Source organism: Ochotona curzoniae, unplaced genomic scaffold (assembly GCF_017591425.1).
Source record: "Ochotona curzoniae isolate NIBS_2020 unplaced genomic scaffold, NIBS_Ocur_1.0 contig_908, whole genome shotgun sequence".
In the NCBI taxonomy this organism is placed as follows: Eukaryota; Metazoa; Chordata; class Mammalia; order Lagomorpha; family Ochotonidae; genus Ochotona; species Ochotona curzoniae.
In genome coordinates this window covers 22,088,241-22,108,125 of record NW_024466607.1, presented here as the reverse complement: position 1 = coordinate 22,108,125, position 19,885 = coordinate 22,088,241, and the positions used below count along the sequence as shown (strand labels likewise).

Here is a 19,885-nt window from a genome sequence, read left to right as displayed (position 1 = left end):
AAGAATAAAGAAGTTAATGCTTTTTGTGATTTCTTGGATCATTAAACACTTGTAAGGGGCTGGACTTTCTGACAAAGATATGGGCAGAACAGGTGATTTTGCGGAGCCCAGATGAAGACAGAATGATTTCCTGTGTGTGGTGTTTGTTGAAAAGCTCCAAATAAGCCTTTGCTTTTCAAAATGAAGTACCATTAGTTCCCACCTTTTGCTATGGATAAGATGCAGTCTTGTTCCAGATGTCCTTATAACGTACACATGCCCTGAGCACACTTTTAGGAGGGGAGAAGAAATGTCTAACCAGTCTAATGCTCATGTCAGACTCCAGCAATCTGCCTTCCAGATTCCTACCCTTCCTCCCCCACTCCTCACAGAGAATGTTTTTCTGGCCTCCTTCCTCCAGAGTCTCCCTGAGACTCAGCTGTTTCTTTAGTTTGGGTTTTTTTTTTTTTTCTGGTTTTCTTATTTATTTATTCAGGAGGCAGAGAAAGAACACATATTGTCCCATTTGCTGATTCACTGCCTAAATGCAGACAGCAGCCAGGACTGAACCGGGCCCAAACCAGCATCAGGGGACTCAATCTACTGTGTCTCTGACATGGGTGGCAGGGGTCCAGTTGCTTGAACCATCACTGCTGTCTCAGGATCCACCATTAACAGGAAGCTAGAGTCCAGGGCTGGAGCCAGGGTACTCTGATATAGGATACAGGCATCTTAACCACCAGCTAGATTTCCATGTCTGTTTTCCAGGCTTTATCTCTGTCTTTCTCTTATAGTCCTGGCCTTACTGCAAGTAGTCATTCATCCAATATTTGTTGGGAGTTTACCATGCAAAGGTCGCCATGGATGACCTGCCCTTTGGAGCTTAGAGTTGGAAGTAAAGGCAGACATTACACAATCACACAATTGAACAGGCAGTTGACTGTTCTGAAGTCACAATGTGACCTGTCTGGATATCTTCTCTCAGCCCCTCTTTATTCACCCTCCCTCCATCGTGTTTTCTGTCTCCAAAAAGGCTGATAGATATGTTCTACATCATATGCCCTCTGACTTGTGGTGGAGTTCAGTGGAAGAAAAGGGGAAGTCAGGGTCACTCTTCAGCGGCCCCTGCTTCTAGTGCCAGCTCAGTAGTACTGCATACTTGGCTCAAGGTCATGGCTCTACTCAGTAAGGCCCTCACCACACTTTTTGCTTCCTTCATCTTGCCAACTTCTTCCTTATCCCTAAAAGCTTAGGAGAATTATGTACTCAGCCACGTGGTTCCCTGTACCTACCCTCACCTTTGTAATGAGTCCTTTCTGAAATTCTACTTATAGTGTCTTAACTTGGTGTTCCAGCAGTTTCCTGCTAGTGTGTTGACTGAAAAAGATCTTGTGGTAGACATAGGACTCCCATGAGCATTTGAACTGAAAACTGAAGAGTGAAGAGATTAAACCAAACCATTTGTGAGAAAAGAGGTTAAGAGTGTAGGTCTTCCTCTGAAGTAACATGATGGACAATGAGGGGAAGGTACAAAAATATGCTGTGACAATAGTAAGGACCAGGCCATGCCATGCTCTGAGCCAGTATAGTGATATGGATTTTTTCCTAAAAGCAAATTTCGAAAACACTCAATCTGCATTGAATTAGAGAGGATCCAGTTTAGGTGGGAGAAGCCCAGAAGAGATTTGCTAGTGGTACAGAGCAGGATGGTAATAATGGACTTGGAGATGTGGCAGCCTAGTTAAGAACTATGCCAGGACTTAGTCATGGATCTCAGAACTTACAGCATATCTTCCCATGGAGAAGCAAGCAAGGCCTCAGGTCTTTCTCCTAACCCAGACTCCTGCATCATCCCACACTCTTCTCTTGTCCATCATTAAATTGCCCTCAAATCCAGCGTTTAGGATTTCTCATTCTCTCTTCTGACCAACCGCTTCTCTTTGACAACAAAGGGGATGCTACCAATGGCATCTGGATTATGTTCTTTTTACCTTTCATCTCACTGTGGAAGTGCCCTTTTTTCATATGCACTTTGGGAAATTCCAGAGAAGCACAATAATTGGCCCAGTTTGGGTCAGCTGCCCACCTCTGAACCAACCAAGAGAGTCCGTTAGCTCAGTGTCTTGAAAGCAGAGAAGCCTGGCTTCTTTGCCCCACAGGATAAACATAGAATAAACAGATGGAAATAAATAGAAACCTAATTCTTCCAAAACATGAGGAACAACCAACACAGCTAGTTTCAGGGTTCAGCAGTTCATTCATGGGATTGAGACAACCTTGACCTAAAATTGGAAGTAAAATCTGGTGTTAATGTAATTTTTCTGGAAAACAATTTTTGCCAGCTTTTGAAAACAATTTGCAAATTCCCTCCAAAAGAGAGTTATTTTCAGTTTCCCCCACACACACCAAGTCTGTTCCCTACCCATGGAACAGTTTTAATAAAATCAAACTTCTTCAAATGAGTAAGGGATATGCACTGGTACCAAGGCGTGGGTACCACATATTAGGGAGACATTACTGCAAATTGCTCATTTCCTGGTAGGTTTTCCTTCTATGGAATATTTCATTGTGCTGGCTCTTCTGCTGCAGAACCTTGCATCAGGAGGTGCTTGGTGCTATAAATGTGAGCCCTAAAATAATGACTGTCATGCTTTAGGTCTCGCAGATAATTACTCCTCCAAATAAATATTTAAGCGTGTGAAAGATTAGATAACTTTATTACAAGAGAACTCCTTCCGGGCAGTCCACAGATGAGTAGGAGTAACCTGTGTGGACAGGCCCATGTGCTGTTGTCCTTTTCTGCCAACAAGCATGCTCCCGCCAGCCGACTGCAAATCTCAGGACAGGAAGCAAGAACATGCTCATCTGCACCTGCCAGAGCCCGGCTCAGGGATGCTCAGGAAAAGGCTGTGGGATGCGGATAGGTGCGATTAAGCGAAAAGGCGCTTGTACAGTGCCTACATGTACTCATGCGCGTGCACACACACACACACAATGTATTTGTAGGAAACATTCATTAGGAAAATATATGAAATTGTCTTGTAAGCAGAAGTATGTGTTTAATGAAGGAACTGAATCTCAAAAAAATACTTGACTCAGCTTCCTTCAGGTAACTAACATTCATTATTTACCACATAGGTTGAGTGAAAACAATGTGGCCTTATTTCAGATTTTACCATTGGGTCAGTGTGACCATTGTGAAAATTCATAAGGCAGTGTTATTTATTCATCATCTGCCCTGTGTTTACACTCAATGTTTAATGCAAATCCTTGCCTTAACGCTCAGATACCTCTTCTAGTGGTGGTACACAATCAAGGATACATGTATGCCAGAGAACTCTATGTCTGCAGTGTTAAGGGGAAAAGAGGTGAGGATGGGGGACCTGCCCAAGGCCTCCACCACAAGGAGGAGAGGGGCCTCAGAGCAGGTTGGGGGAGAAAGGTGCAGATCTGAAGGCTGGGGGCCTTCTTTAATGGGATAGCCTCTCCTCCGGATACAGGATGAAAGGCAGAGCTGAGGAAAGTCCAGAAGCAAGTCCAAAGCACAAGTACAGAAATGATGGGGCAAAAGCCACACCCAGATCCTGGGGCACAGGCCAAGGAAGAATCTGGTGTAAACCTGGCACCTGTGTTGTGCGTGTGCCCCTGTGAGGACTCCCTGCTTACATGATGACTTCAAGAAATCCAACCCAAGTCCAGACAGTGGCTTAGCATTAACTCTTGCGTATAAAAGGTAATCATGTAAAAAAAAATACAAGTGTACAGTTATGCTTACTAACAAACCCAAAGGAATGAAGAAAACAAACAAAATCTGATGAGGGTGGGAAGATAGTATAACAACCTAGAACAGCATTGTTCAGGGTATGTCCTATGGTGCCAAGCAAAGAGTTGGCACATTGCCAGGTGCAGTGCTGCGTGCTCTGTCATCCACTGGGGATATTCTCGGTGTCTGATAAGTCCTGTGAAGTTGATTTTGTTCAACCCCAAATTGTCCATGTTATAGTTAGCATGAAAACCTTTTCTTTCTAAAATTACATTTTAAATGCTTTATACAAAAAGCCCAGCAAATGAGTTGCTTTGGGTTTCTTAGTTGTATAAAATTTGCTAATTCCAAATTAAAATAACATCACTTGTCAAGAAAAGTAAGTTGCTTTACGAAGAAAATGGATGTTCCTTATACCAAACTAAACTGACTCTGTTTACCAACAGATATGCTAATGGTTTCAGAAATGTAAGTGTGAAAAAAGGATGGTATGAAAGTAACTAGAAGAAAAGCAGGTGAATGAGGTTATGGGGAGGGCTTTTTAATTCTGACTCAGATACAGAATCAATTTTTTATTTATTTTTTTTTAAGATTTATTTTTATTATTTTTTATTGGAAAGGCGGATATACAGAGAGGAGAGACAGAGAGGAAGATCTTCCGTCCGATGACTCACTCCCCAAGTGAGCGCAACGGGCCGACACCATGCCGATCCGAAGCCAGGAGCCTCTTCCGGGTCTCCCACGCGGGTGCAGGGTCCCAAAGCTTTGGGCTGTCCTCGACCGCCTTCCCGGGCCACAGGCAGGGAGCTGGAAGGGAAGCAGGGCCGCCGGGATTAGAACCGGCGCCCATATGGGATCCCGGGCGTGCAAGGCGAGGACCTTTAACCACTTGCGCCACCGCGCCGGGCCCCAGAATCAATTTTTTAAAAGATTAGGACATTCGACCACATCAAAACAGCTTTTTTGTGGCAAAAAAAAAAAGGAAGCCACTGTAAGCAAAGATGAATGACAAAGCGGGGGAAAGAGATGGAGATTGTGAGAGAAGGGGCAAAAGGCATAAACAGACGTATCTACCATATGCAGATATGAAGGGGCTTCAAATATTGATGGAAATAGAAATTTAAAACAATATGCATTTCCCATGGACTTCTTTTCCTCTTTCTTTAGACCTCCACTTACATAAATGTATGCATACTTGCATCACATAAATGCCCTTTAACATTTGAGTATAAGTCAGTTCTAAAATCCAGTTCTCATATTTCATAATCAGAAATGTTTGAGAACATGACAGGGGACAGGCATTTGAACAAGCGCTTAAGGCCTATGGACCCCATTGGAGGGCTTGGATTCAATACCTGACTCTGACTTCTGACCCCCAACTTCCTGTGGGGGGCCTTGGGAGACAGTACTTGGGTTTCTGCCACCCATGAAGGAGACCTAGATGTTCAGTTGCCAAAACCTGGTTTTGACATGCCCAGCCCTGGGCACTGGGATGGAAACTCTCTGTGTCTGTCTCTCATGCTCCCAAATAAATACTCAAATAAATACCCAAATAAATAAAAAGTAGAACTGCTATCAATAAATAATTTGATATGAAATTCTTGGCCATTGCTTTAGGGAAATCAGCATACTCATACCTCGCTGTTGCAAATGTAGACAGCTCCACACTTTGTAGGGTAAATTTTCAGTAACAGTTAGTTATGCATTTAACCTTTTCTAAGAATCCCACCTTTAGGAATTAACCTTGAAGATACATCTCCAAGTAAACATAAGTGTATGCCCAGGGTTATTCATTGTGTTGTTAATAGCACAAATTTTTAAAATGTTAAAAACTTACCCAAACGCAGGAGAAACTAAAATAAATGCTAGTATCCCCATCATAGTGTATAATGTTGTTGCAAAAAAGAATTCAGGAGTTCTCTATAAACAGATTAGGAGCGGTTCCAGTATATGTGATAAGCTGAGAAAATTTAAATACAGAAGAGTATCTATCATATGCTACCTCTTGCTAAGAAAGAAGAGGAATAAAAAGTGTCATGTTTCTGCATAAGTTTGAAAAAGAATACAGAAAAGTAATACCAGAAGCATATTACCTGAGGGGGTAGGGGCCGTGGGGTAGTAGTGATGCAGGGACAGACTGGAAGGAGTGGGAGGATGTGACTTTTCTAAACATACCTGAAGAGTTTTGACTTTTGAATTATGTACTTAAAAGTAATAAAAGTGAATAAGAATGGAGAAAAAACAGCATGTAGTAGAAACAGGAGGAGGGGACTATTTCACACGAACAACGTAAACATCCTGAATAGGGGAAAGAACTGCCAGCTGGTCACCCATTCCATGGACCATTGCAGAGAGCTCCTGCTTTACTGCTGAGCTGTCCTCATGGACTAGCATCATTTTCTCCTGTCCATCTTCATCCACTGTCACTCAGGGAGTGAGAGATAGAGGTCCCAGGGATGGTAATTTGCATGTGACCTTGTAAGTTTCTACATTGCAGGAATTTCTGTGTATGCTGTAATTAATTGACTATATAGAAGGTCCTTATCAGAATGCCCCCATTTGGAAATTAGTGACAAATGCTTAATGCATTAATATGAAATTCGGTTACATAGTGTGCTCACCTTGCTTCTCTTGCAAGTCATAGTGGATAGCTGTGGTGAGCAGTGAGTTTAAAGACAAAATCCTTAAACAGGTGTAGGAATTACACTAAGACACATTCAGTGGCTGACGACTAAATAGCATGCAAGGTATATAGATTATTAGTTACTCTAGCACCCTTAAGTGGTTCAATTCCAATGTTGTTTTATTAGTATAGGCAAGGCTATACCATGGTCTTCATTGACAATGAAGGCAATAGCAGAAATAGCTGAAATTTATATAGAGTGCTAACTCTGTGCTTGAATTTACACTAGATACTTTTATCCATTCTTTCCTTAATCCTAAAAACCAAACTCTGAATGACTATTATTATGCCCTAAAAAAAAAAAAAAAAAAAAAAACAGAAGAGTGATATTAAGCAGTTTACCTTGGGCAGCATGGAGCTGGGATAGGCTAATGGCTCCTGGTTACTGGGGTTGTGACTATCCGCTGTTGTAGATGAAGAGAATTGGGAAGCAGGGATTTGGCTTACCTGTTCAGATACCCACATCCCTCAAGAGAGTGCCTAGCTCCTGAGTCAGCTTGCTGCACACACACCCCGAGAGACCACAGTGATGGTTCAGATTCTTGGGTTTCTGTCACCTACAGGATTTAAAACTCCTGGCCACTAACATCAGCTTGGTCATTGCAGGCACTTGGGAAACTAACTAAAAATGGAAACTATATTTCTGTATTCCTGCTTATTTTTTTTAAAAATGTATACTAGGCAACACAAAAATTTAGAAAATGTAGAATCATGAGGACAAGTTCCTGAGATTAAGGTAAAAGATGCTAAATGCTGTTACAAATACATGTAAGAGAATCCACCTTGAAAAATCTTTACTCCTTCACTGCCTACTACTTTCCACCAAAAAAACAACAACAAGAGAAACACCGCATGAAATAAAGCACATTCCAGGTCTCCTGCATGAGGAGCAGAGCTCAACTTCCTGAGCCCAGGAGTGCACATTAGCTGGAAGCTGGAGTGGGGTGCCTGAGCCAGTAATCCAACACAGCCACTCTGAAATGGGACACAGGCAGCCCACCCAGCATCCTAACCACTGAGCCCCAGCCCAGTGCCTTCCCTGCCTCAGTTCTTAATGAGAGAGCTGCAGCATTGGAGACCTGCTCTCCCTTCCCGTGCCGTTGGCAGGCTCTGAGGCCCTGTGTGCACTCATCCCGATTCCCACCACTGCGGTGATTCTCTTACTGCTCTTCGCTGCTGCATTGAGTCACATGTGAAATACTGTCAACCAGGGCATGTGGCAAGTGACTGTCAGACGTTCCTTCTCAAGCAGCATAAGGAGCTTCATTGTCTGCTGCATTTTTCTTGTGGGATGAAATAATTTTCTTCTGTGAAGAAAAAAAAAAACCTATGCTAGAGTTTATTGTCAACAAAAATTTTTTGAAAGTGATCATTTCATTGATACATTCATGAAACGACTGGCTAGGTGATTGAGCCCATGTTAACCAATTGCCAAAACTGAATCCTAATATGTGGAGATGTTGTCATCCTGAAGCATGAAAGTAGAAAAATTGTCTTGTGTTAAGTTCCAGGAACTTGAACATCCAGAGGAAACATAAATGCAGCTATGCAATTAGAGTCATGTTGTTCATTTGCTTTTTCATTTCAGGGACTGGTTGAACATGTTGAGCCCACCAATTGTTCCTCCCAGCCAGCAGTCAACTGGGCAGCATCCGGAATTCTCTGGAAGTCGTAGTGCTCAAGGTGGGAGCATGGAGATTGCTGTGAATACAAAACACTGATGCAACATAAACAGAGAAAATCAGTCACTTTGGGATGCTTTGGGATGTTTTCTTTAAATGTTGATCATTTAGGCTTACACACCCAAAAAGGGATAACCTGTGCCTCATTTTATAGGATGATATGCTCTTTATAAGTAAAGAGATTACCTAGAGCACTCTGCCCTGCCCTTGTAATGGTTAATCCCAGGAGTAGGTACAGTCCAAGGCATCAGAGCATGACTTTGCTGTGAAATTGACCTTTGTCTGGCTCCCAGCCATACCACTTCCAGCTGGATGACCTTTGTGCACATATGGATTACTAATAATAATGGATCATGCTCCCTGGTAACCTCTGGATGGTTCAGTGAGGTAGCATACGTGGCATGCTTAGAACAGTGCCTAATCAAATGCTCTCTGTTGGTACCTGTCTCTGAAGCAGACCCAAGACTCCATCATCGTGGAGATTCAGTACAGGTTTTTAATTTTTTTTCTTTTTAAAGGTTTGTTTTATTTTTATTGGAAAGTCAAGTATACAGAGAAAAGGAGAGACAGAAAGATCTTTCATGCGTTGATTCACTCCCCAAGTGGCAGCAACGGCCAGAGCTGTGCCAATCTGAAGCCAGGAGCCTGGAGCCTCCAGGTCTCCCACATGGGTGCAGGATCCCAAGGCTTTGGGCCGTCTTTGACTGCTTTCCCAGGCCACAAGCAGGGAACTGGATGGGAAGCAAGGCTGCCGGGATTAGAACCAGCACCCATATGGGATCCCAGAGCATGGAAGGCAAAGACTTTAGCCACTAGGCTACAGTGCTGGGCCCCATATGCTTTTATTTGTGCATGTGCATAGCCACAGAGCTGTGATAGGTGCATGTGGTGTGGAAATGGGGAAAATGCAGCCCAAACACCTGCCTGGCACTCCCTTTGTTGGCAGGCGCCCTAAGAGGAAACATCCATTTCTGGTTGAGGACAGAGAACTTGACAGGAATATGTGGAGGAAAAACAAAGAAAAAAAAATGGTGTAAATAGAAGGGTTGAGATGGCTGGGGTAAGGGGATGGGTCCCTAGGATGGAAGTGGACTGACTACCTCAGAGAAGGACAGAATGAAGCAATTTTCTGAGTTGAATTTTGAAGGAAGCAGTGCTGTATCTGCAAAGTGCAAGCAAAACCAACATAAAGTACTGTGACAAAACTGCCAGGGTTTCGTTCCTTTTCCCCTACACTGGCCCTGGAAGAAAGCCGAGCATCTCATGTTTCTTCCAGTGAGGGAAATTCAGAGCAAGAGTTCAGACGTCCAAGCTGTGTATATTGGCTGCCCCAGGGATGGAAATGTCTCTCTGATTTACTCCCTCAGATATATGAGGCTCCCGAATCAGGCATCTTTCTGGAGGTGTGCATTTATTAATTACGATGACAGAGAGTAGAGTCTCGGCTGTCAGGAGGCAACCTCGCTGCAAGGGAACAGAGAGTATGTTCAGTGTCCCAAATAAGCCACAGGAGCCAACCGTGCAGTCCTTGAGCAAAGGCACCCAAGAGGTGTGTCAGCAGGGGCTTCAAGGGTACCTTGGCAAAGTCGCCACGCCACATTGATGGTAAGCAAAACTTGCACTGGGAGAAAATTAGCAAGTTACATTTGAAGCAGTATAGACATGGACTGGCCAGCATTAACCAGATCAGGCCTGCCCTTCTAGCTTCCTAGCAGCTGTCTACTTCCCTCTCTCTTGGATGGGTGGGTAGTGTGCGGCCCATAAATATTCTCACCACTTGTATTTCTTATCTAATTCCCATCCCTTTTCTAATATGTGTGGGTGCTGTGTAGTTAATTAATACCATCACAAACTAGTGTTTCCTGTTTGCTTAATCTTTATGCATTAATGGCATTGATTGAAACAGCGCAGCACAATCAATACTTGCTAATGTACTGAGATAGTGTTTCCAACTATTCTTGTAGAGTGTTTGTCAAAGAAAAATAGTATGTGTTCAAGGTTTCCAGTCTGTGTCATCAGAGCGTTAAGAATGGCCTTTGGCTCTTCCCGGATTTCTGTTGCACAATGCCATTCATTTAATATTTGCTGTTTGCCAGGTACTGTGCTCATCCATTGGATTTAGACTTTGTATCACCACAAAAGGGAAGTTACTCTGTATGTGTACATACACATAGGTTACAATGTAGGTTACAACTGCAGGAACTGAGATACTAAGTTGTTAAGTAACTTACAAAGGGACTCAGCATAATAGACTAGCAGCTGGAGTCCTCACCTTGCATGTGCCAGGATCCCGTATGGGCACCAGTTCTAATCCCAGCTGGCCTGCTCCCCATCCAGCTCCCTGCTTGTGGCCTGGGAAAGTAGTGAAGGATGGCCCAAAACCTTGGTACCCTGTACCCAAGTGGGAGACCCAGAAGGCATTGGATAGGCTCAGCTCCAGCTTTCTAGTGAAAAATAAATCTTAAAAAAATAATTACAAAGGGACACAACTGCTAAGTGGCAGAACTGGAACCCATGCAGGCCTGGCCCCATAGCCCAAGCAATATATTTTTATACTTTTTGGGTTTTGTACCAAGTAAACAAATTACCCTTCCAAGAATGCATATATGCTTATAAAACCAAGAAATTGAAAATTTATTTTTCTGTTGAGAGTCCTGGATCTACCAAAAGGAGGTGGCTAGTGGCTCTGTTCTTTGGGGAGGCCAGGAACAGTAGATATCTGGGTGCCTATGGCAGCCCTAGACCTGCCTGCCTTTCTATCCATGCTTGTCAGAAATAACAGGAAAGTTGTCATTGACCAGACCAGAGCCAGGGCAAGGCCAAAGGCATGGAGAGATGAAGGATGGAATCATTGAGTCTTGGACCTGCCAGGCCTCACTCCTGGAAGGCCTTCCTGGGCAGTCTTGTCTCAGTCCTTTCAGAGTTTTCATCCCCATTTCGTTTTTGGTATTTTTCTAAAACTCAGCTTAGACCTATACATACATTTCAGCAATGAAAAAGTAACAGATTGCCTTATTTAGTGGTCTGTGAACTTAAAAAAAGCAATGAAAACTTTTCTTTCAAATAAAATCTCATCGTTAGTTAGGTGAAATCCCAATATGTAGAAGAGATAAAAGGCAGAACTGACGTGGCTATAGGGGCAGTTAGGGTCTCAGAATCCTGCCCTGCGGGCTGATGCACAAGGAAAGCCACTGGTGCAGCTCCACCTCCAGGCCAGTCACTTGGCTGAGGTCAGATGCCCATCAGAGCCTCACAGCCTTTAGGACTCCGGCTTCCTCATGTCAGCGTCCTTCCTGCAGGACCATTTCACCGCTGTTCCAGGGGAAAGGAACTTCTCATCTTGTGATCCCTTCTAAGATAAGTGCTGAACCACCGCTGTTCCATCAGAGATGGAGAGGCCCAAGTGCCTCGAGGGGTAACTGTATTTCATCAGTACAGAAAGGTAGCCTGACCAATACATCATTCCAGAAAACTTGCCCCAGGCCATACAAGAGTCAGCGTGTGAGTTCTATCTGGCCCTCAAGTCAGAGGTTCTTGCACCTGCTTTATTCAGTAGGTGTGCGTGTCACAGTGGTAACTTCTGCTCAGCCAAAACGTCTCAAGTGTATAAACACAACCTTCAAGTGAACAGCCTGGGTTCCAGCAAGCCAACTGCTGTCTGATCCCTGCCATTGACTGTGGGGAGAAACACTTGCTGCCCATGCCTCCTGGGCCTTCACGTATTTGCTGAATATCAATTACCACCAGCACAGATGCCCTTAACACTTACTTAAAAATGTGTTTTCCTGGGGCTGGTGTGAAACATAAAAATGGTGAGTTAAGATTTCACAACTTACTCAAGAAAACTACCAGACTGACCTTTTGAAAATGAACCATACTTTGCTTGAAAAATACTTGTCAATTTGTTTTTGACATTTGTTCCTTTACAGATATGACCCTTAAATTATTCATGCTTACGAGCTCCAGAGTGGAGCAGTAATGACCTTACTCCTCAGCCTTTAGACCTCTCCTTCATTTCACACAGTTTGAGTGAGAAAGGCATTTGGAAGGGTTTTCGGAGAAGCCAGAATTTCATAAATGTAGCGTTCTTGCAGTTTTTATAGCAAAGCCACATGGAATATTTCTTTATAAAGATTAATTCATCTCTTCTTGAAAAATAAGCAGCAGATGGTTTTTTACAGTTGTAACATCCCAGTTACTAGTAAAGAAGGTATAGAACTCTCCAGGTTCCTCCCTACCAGCAGCTAACCAGAAAGGGGTACCTCCCTCACCCTGACTGCATACCCTTCCTAGCAGAGGACCCCTTGACAGCACTTAATGTTCACCTACTATTCTGGATCTGGAAGTTTTGTTTCATCAAACTTCTGTGACTTCCCAATGTGATGCTTGGTCCATGGTAACTGCTCCCCAAACAAACAGTGTCAAAAAGCTAGCATTAGTAAACCACCACCATGTGCCTGACACCGTATGATTCTGCTCTGTGCCCTACTTCACAGTAGCTCTTCCCAACACTGTTCCCAGATGGTCATGGTAACGTCCTCGGTTCACAGGGCAGGGGACAGGGCTAGCCTGACAGTGCAGCAGGATACTGACCCAGCCTCCCTTACCAGACCTGGCTCACTTAACTCCCAAACTGCAAAGTGACCACACAGTTTCCCATCTAAGTCCAGAAGAACTGCTGCTGAAATGTCTACCACCGGATTTAAAATTTGGGACACTCTCTTTCCTTGAAACTTTTTAGATAAACTAGCATTTTCCTTAGGCTCATTATATTCCCACCTCAACTCTCAATTTATGAAATTATTCATAATATCTGCGCCACTCTTGAACCCAGAGGCACTGCTCCTTGCCCTGCCAGGAGCTAGCTGCCTTCTGTTCTTTAACTTTGGGGTCAAGAACTACTTTTTCATTATGCAGCTGTGCAAGTGAATCTTATCCTGCAAGAAATTCCAAGGGTACTTTAGCAAGTTTATAGGAAAATGGAATTGAGTGTTATTTTGTTGCAAAAAGTTTTTTAAATCCATGCATTTTTTTTAATACTTACTTTTTCATGAACTTTTTGAAGGCGCCTGTTGTATTAGTAGAAGAGTTGGCAACCTAGTACTCAGCAGAATCTTATCTCAAATGTCATCTTTATTGATCCACAGGCTGACTGCTCCAAATGGAGATACCTCACTGTTGAACCATTTAAACAATAGTGAATTAGTATGCACATAAAAATATAGTCAATCAGTTTTGGGGATCTATAGGAGAGAAAATGCATTAACTTTCAAAAAAAAAATGTCAGATGGCAGCGTCAGAAAATCGAAAATCAAGTCTAGTGTCTCGATTCATAGATTTAAAATCTGATAAACTGGGGCCGTGTCATTTGTTTTCAAGCTTGAAGACTTCGCTTGCGTGTATAAGTTTTCTGTTATCTCCAGTTACAATGCATTAAGTTTAGATAATTTAATATTCATACTAATTGACTTTCAAAAGGTGAACTTGGAAGAATTATGGATCCTTGCTGCCATAACTGGGGGGCAGGGGGAGGCACGCAGTGTTACTGCTCTGGCTAGCCCCTTTGGGATTGCCCGGGTTTCTGCTGTTTACCAGTTTCAAAGTAGGGCTGCAAGTTTGTATATAGATTATCCTTTGAAAGGTAACTTTATTTCCCTAGAAATAGTCTTATTATGTGAAGAAGACTGAAAATGTAGCTAGACCCCGGTCCAGCTGCTGTTAACCTGGTAACAGAAAGTGGTTTTATTTGTTAATGTGTCCTTTTAGAGTTTCTGTAGCCAGCCTTTAAATAGAGCAGTTTAGCGTTTTGAGGAAAAACAAACTCTGCACTATCCAAGAATATAATTGAAAATTACCCCATACCCATGCAGGATAATTAGCTTTCAAAACATTTCCCAATGCCTGACATCATAGTGGTAATTGCTTAATGATATTATAATTTCATTACGTAGAGATTACAATGGCAAAATGATGTAAGTAGGAGGCTTTGAAAATCAAGTTACAATGAAAGCAAAACCTTTTATGTAAGTTTAAGACACTTATTTCAATGTAAAAGTCTACATAATCTCACCCAATTTTTGTACAAATGGTATTGTTGGTAGTTTTAAAATTCATCCATTTAAAGCTTTGGTACTAAAACCCAGAAAACCTCAGTCCTTGTGGTTATAATGCATACTGTTCCAGTTCTATAAATGTATTGGAACAAATGCATTTGCACAGCAGTTATTGCTCCAATCTGTTTGCATTATATAGCAAAACCTCTACTAATGAATTGGAGCCACCCCAGTCCCTTTGCAGTTGGGGGGATAAAGACCCACAGCCCATTACAACGGTTGTTTTCATCTTGAAAGATGCCTGGCTGACTATAAAATGCACTGGGTTTTCTAATTTCATAGCACCAGCTTAAAATTTTATCTGCTTGGAAAATACATGCCCAGAATGCACTAAATTATGAGAGAATACTTTAGAAGGATCATGGAAAACAGAATTAAAAGGTAAGTTTAACTTGGTGTAAAAATATTTTGAAATCTATGTGCAGTTTTTGCACAATAAACATTTTCATAACTTTCTTAAAGACTCCCTTTTATGTGTCAATTTCAGAATTTCTACACCAAAATACACTTGATCTTTAATTCTATTCTCCATGAACCTGTTGAAGTCCCCGTGAATAGCACATAACTGCACAGTGCTTGGGGTCAGAGTCCTTTCCCAGCTTGTTGATAGAAGGAAGAGCGGAGCTGGAAACCCGAAAGCAGATCCGTCAGAGTTGGACTCCTGCTCCTTTACCTGACCTGTATGGCCGTATTAATGTACCTCACAGAAAAGGCACTTTGACTTTTTGAAAGATTCATGGTTTTAGGTATAAGAAGTAGGCTTATTTGAAGATGAACTCATCATAATCTGCATAAAACTGGTGGGGGCTTTTTTGCTTTATTCAAATCCACTGTTTCTTTGGTAGTTAGAAAAAAATCAGATAGGGTTTGGAGCTCTAAAGTGTAGGTGAGCACATCTCTCTGTGTATAACTCAGATATCCTGCATCTCCCAAGATTGTGAACTCATTATTGAGTACTCACTTATGTGCACGGGTACCAGTTATGGAGTCCTCCCAGGCTTTGTGATGGGAAGTATTATCAGTATTCTAGAAACTGAGGCTCAGAGCCATGAATTTTCCCAACTTCTCACAACTGCACTGTGGTTGTAATGAGATTTGGACACATGTCTGTCTGACTGTATTGTCTAAATGCCGTACTATCTGATCTATGAAGACTTCTGTGTGTGCAGTGTAGCCTTTAGTTCATGATTATTCTTAACCTTAATAGTAATTACTGTTTATTGGAACTGTTATATGTAGAATACTATGTGCATTACTGGTGTCCAGCTTAAACTTTCACAAATCCCTGTGAAATGGGCATTAGTATTCCCATTTGACAAACAAGGAAACCAAGTACAGTGAGGTGAAATGACCTGTGGGCAACAGTGAAAGCTTCCACCCATCACCAGGTGTGCTGTGGCCCAGGAGAACACCAAGTTTAACTCCTGGTTCATCTTCAGTACAATCTTTGTTTCTTGTGTGTGCGTCACATCACAACCAGGCTGTGCCTACCTCAGTCGCATAGCAGGCACAGAACAGATACTTACTGACAAACTGATTTCGATTCCGTTCAGTTCTCTCAAAATCCCTAAATGTCCACGGGATGATAGAGCAAGTATCTCAAAGTCAAGGATGAGCACACCGTGCTGCGGACATGCAGAAGTGATCAGAAAGGAGTCATCTTTGATACGGAAGTCACTTGGCCAACATTGACTATCTGTCCTACTTAGGGGAGGATAGAGGAGGCAGAGGCTCAGAGACCTGCCATAAGAGAAGAAAATCAAGGAAAGGCAACCTTCCTCCCCCAGTTCCTGTTTTTAATTAGAAATTGTGTAAGATGTTTGGGTCAGCTACCAGTGTCAGTGTATCAGACTTGGCAGTGAAGTCCTGTGGCCAAGGTCACAGAAGCTCCTCAGAGGATCACTGGTCCTGGGGCATCCTAGTTAGGTCTCATCTACAAAGTCTTGCCCCAACAGTTGCCCTGGCCCCTCCTTTATTTTCCCTAGAGTATGTGTTCCTTTTGCTGAGCAGCTGAAATGCCCAGAAAATTCCACCCCATTCTGAACCTGAGTATTCCTTCTTGTGACTCCCTACGAGAACCCCACAGAATTTTTCTCAAACGCTCTCAGCTGCCATCCCCTCACATCCCTGTGGCTAGAACCGCCTACACCTTCATCAGTCTGATTTCCCAGTTGGTGTACCCAGTTCCTTCAGGCATATTTTGCTTCACTTTCTCACTAGTCATCTCTGCCCTCTCACATGGGCTCACTTACACTTGCCAAGTGTTTTTGGAAAATGAGAAATCAAACTTGTTTTGTTTCCAAACCTGATATTTTCAGATGTTCAGCACCTTTTTCACTTGTTCCCATGTTTTAGTTCTTTCAATGCAAAAGCTTCCAATTAAATGTGTTATACCACTCTCCTAACAAAAACATCAGGCACAGTGTTAAGAGACAAACTCAAGCACATTAAAATTTCAGAGCTTCTTTGAGCAGATGACAATTCATTAATCCATCAGCAACAGACTGCAAGGCCTTGGGCTCAGAGAAAAGGAAATGAGGTGGGAACTTATAGGAATATCTGACCGGTTCAAGTGGAGAGTCTCTATTGGAGGTTAGTTTGGTAGTTCCTGACAGGTTCAGCTCAAGTTTCACTTTGTTTCCATTGTGTTCAGCTTCAGCTTGCCATCTCAGTCCAATGCCCCCCCCCATTAATTTTGTCATCAAGACAGTAGAAAACAAGACTGAGAGACCACAAATCTGGCTTTGTCCCCAGCTCTGCCTCTAACTCATTAGGCAATGCAGACTAATACTTTGGTCCTGCAGACTCTAGTTCCTCATCTGCAAAATGGGCAGGATGACACCTCCACAGTTCACAGGACCGTGAACGAGCACTGCATGGAACACATGACCAACTGAGGTGTTAGTCATCGAGGCAGAGTAATCCCCCACTCTGAGAGACCCCTTGGGGAGCCCTGCACTCGGTTCCCAGGTCAGCTGCTTGCACATTTCACCAATTTCCCTGAGATTTTCTGGAGAGCATGGCCCACTGCTCATCATCACCAGGGCCCCAACACCATGCTGAGTACCTGGCCCCAGGCGGGAGCATGGTACTGTATATACTACAGAGTACAGAGAAGGTGGCAGAGTAATGGCCACAACATGCTTTGGAAACCCGCCGCAGCACACAGCCACCACTGCCTCAGACTGTATCAGCATCGTGGCTGTGCCTGATTTTACGTAGATGAGGCAGACTCCCACCAACCATCATCTTCCCTTCCCTTGGCATTGACACATAAGATCCTGAGCTTTTATTTACACCTTCAAAACGCAGCCTATGCTGAGCCTCTGTCCCATGCCAAGCTCCATTCCATGTTCACCATCCAGCCATTTCTCAAGCGGACTCCAATGAGCTCCCAACCCAGAATCTCCTTTTCTTTGGCACTGAATCACAGCCTGTGCTAAGAAGCAAGAGTAACATCCCCATGATTCCTCCCTGCTCCCCACCATGCCTCCCTGCCCACCACCACGCCTCCCTGCCCCCCACCACACCTCTCTGCTCCCCACACGCCTCCCTGCTCCCCACCATGCCTCCCTGCTCCCCACCACGCCTCCCTGCTCCCCACCAGGCCTCCCTGCTCCCCACTACACCTCCCTGCTCCCCATGTCTGCTCTGCAGGTCAGGCAGGTCTTAACCTTTTGACCTCCTAACTCCTGACTTCCAGAAACACCCTAAAAGACTCATGCTCCAGATTCCACATGCTTACTTGGCACACCAATGAGAGGGTGCTCAGAAAGCATTGCTTCCAACAGTTCGTTTCCCGTTTCATGCCAACTGTCAGAGACCAAGCCAGCTGATGTAGTGCAAGTTCGCCACCTCCACGTCGCCCAAATGGCTGCAACCACACAACATCTGGCCATGCTCAACATCCCAGCAGGATTCCCAGACCTTCCTGCCTCCAACAAACCACACATTGCCAGTCAGGTTGCTTCCCACGTGTGCCTGTGCCCTGCTTCATGTGTCTTACAGTTGTGTTATTTTAATTCCCATTTGTTTGGCAGCTTCTTACAATGTAGGAATGGGGACTGAGTTCTGGGTGGTGGTTGTTGAGTTTGCATTTTTGGCCTGTGACTTACTACTGGGCCACGAAGAAGATTCAGATCAGTGAGAATTGCATGTTGAATCCTACCCAAGTTTCCTGAACTCTATATAATATATAGAGTATTGCAGTTTAATCCATTCACTCTTCTTTCTCTCTCTCTTTTTTTTCTCTCTCTCTCACTGCACCCTCTTTCTCCCTTCCCCCCAAGTCTGCATGCTCAGTATGTCTGGCCCTTGGTCTCACAGCTGACCCCTGGCAGCCCTGGTGTTTCTTCTCTCTCCTACTCCACATGTGTACCATTTCATCACTTCCCCTGCGTGCCTCTCTTCCGGCCTAACCATTCTAGCCACATCAAGAAAACCCTTCAAGGCAGCACTGGCAGGTTAAGCTGCTGCTTGCAGGGTCAGTCTGTCATACTGGACTGCAGGTTCTGGTTGCAGCTTCTCCACATCCACTCTAGCTTCTTCCTACTAATGCATGCTGGGGGAAAGGGTGAGGTCAGGTGAAGGCCCAAGTGCTTGGATCTCTACCGCCACCCATGTGGGAGACCCTGATGAAATTCCTGCCTTCTGGCTTCAGTCTGACCCAGCCTGTCCGCTGTAGGAATTTGGATGTGAACTAGTAAAAGGAAGATTTCTCTCTTGCTCTTGCTTTCTCTCACTCAACGTGCGTGTATATGTGTTTGCTCTTACTATTTATGACAGTAAATTAAAAAAATTTTTCCCTCTCAAGAGAGCTGACTTTTCCCTGAAATTCACTGCACATCTAGAGTTTGTTTAGGAACCCCTGGCCAGCCAGGCAGCTAACATGTCTTTGACTCCCCACCCCTGCAGGTGAGGAAGACCTGAGTGTGGATGAGGACGAAGAAGTGCTGACACTGCTCTATGACCCGTGTCTGAACTGTTACTTTGATCCCCAGACTGGGAAATACTACGAGCTGGTGTAACGCGACATTCCAAGGCACAAAATGGGCACTGTAGTCAGAGCAGTATTGGCCATGCAGTGTCGAGAGGCTCCATGATGGGGGTGCTGGGCAGGCCCACACAATCAGAAGGAACCAAGAGAAGTGTATTCACTCTGTAAATAATGTCCAGTGTTACCAATACTACCTTTTCATAGATTTTGTGATTTTGAAATTTGAGGAATTAATACAGGCACAAGATTTTAGAACTTTGAATTGGTTCTTTCTTGTTCATTCTCACATCTGATTGTTTATTTCATGCAGGTTTATGTGAATGAATTAGGAGTTAACTCAGATTTTTTTTTTTTGCAGTTTTAAATAGTAAATGATGGTTTGATATACAGAAAATGTATTCTTATTTAAACGATTGAGCACCTTTTGTTTTATGCCCATATTTTTCGTAAAAATAAAGCATGATTGTCAGAAAAATATTGTATTGCTTGAATTATTTATTTGAAAGACAGAAATCCCACCCATTGGGATCCACTGGGTTCACATCCCAGATGTGCGCAATAGCTGGCGCTGGGCCAGACTAAAGCAGGGAGACGATTACTTCAGCCAGGTATCCCTCAGGTGACTGGGACCCAACTACTCGCGCCCTCATCGCTGCCTCCAGGGCACAT

The 19,885-nt window shown here is 43.6% G+C and overlaps 1 protein-coding gene across 2 annotated transcripts in view; it reads left to right on the top strand.

Annotated features, from left to right (window-relative positions):
• The window catches only part of CFAP20DC (CFAP20 domain containing), a 191,345-nt gene extending 171,683 nt beyond the window's left edge, over positions 1–19,662 (top strand). The window contains exons 16-17 of one of the 2 annotated variants that reach the window (XM_040994742.1): positions 8,014–8,108; positions 19,135–19,662. In XM_040994742.1, coding sequence (XP_040850676.1) covers positions 8,014–8,108; positions 19,135–19,247 — 208 coding nt within the window. In that variant the 3' untranslated portion in view covers positions 19,248–19,662. The remainder of the gene's footprint in view (positions 1–8,013; positions 8,109–19,134) is intronic. The other variant, XM_040994743.1, reaches the window with a different exon arrangement.
• The last annotated feature ends 223 nt before the right edge of the window (positions 19,663–19,885 follow it).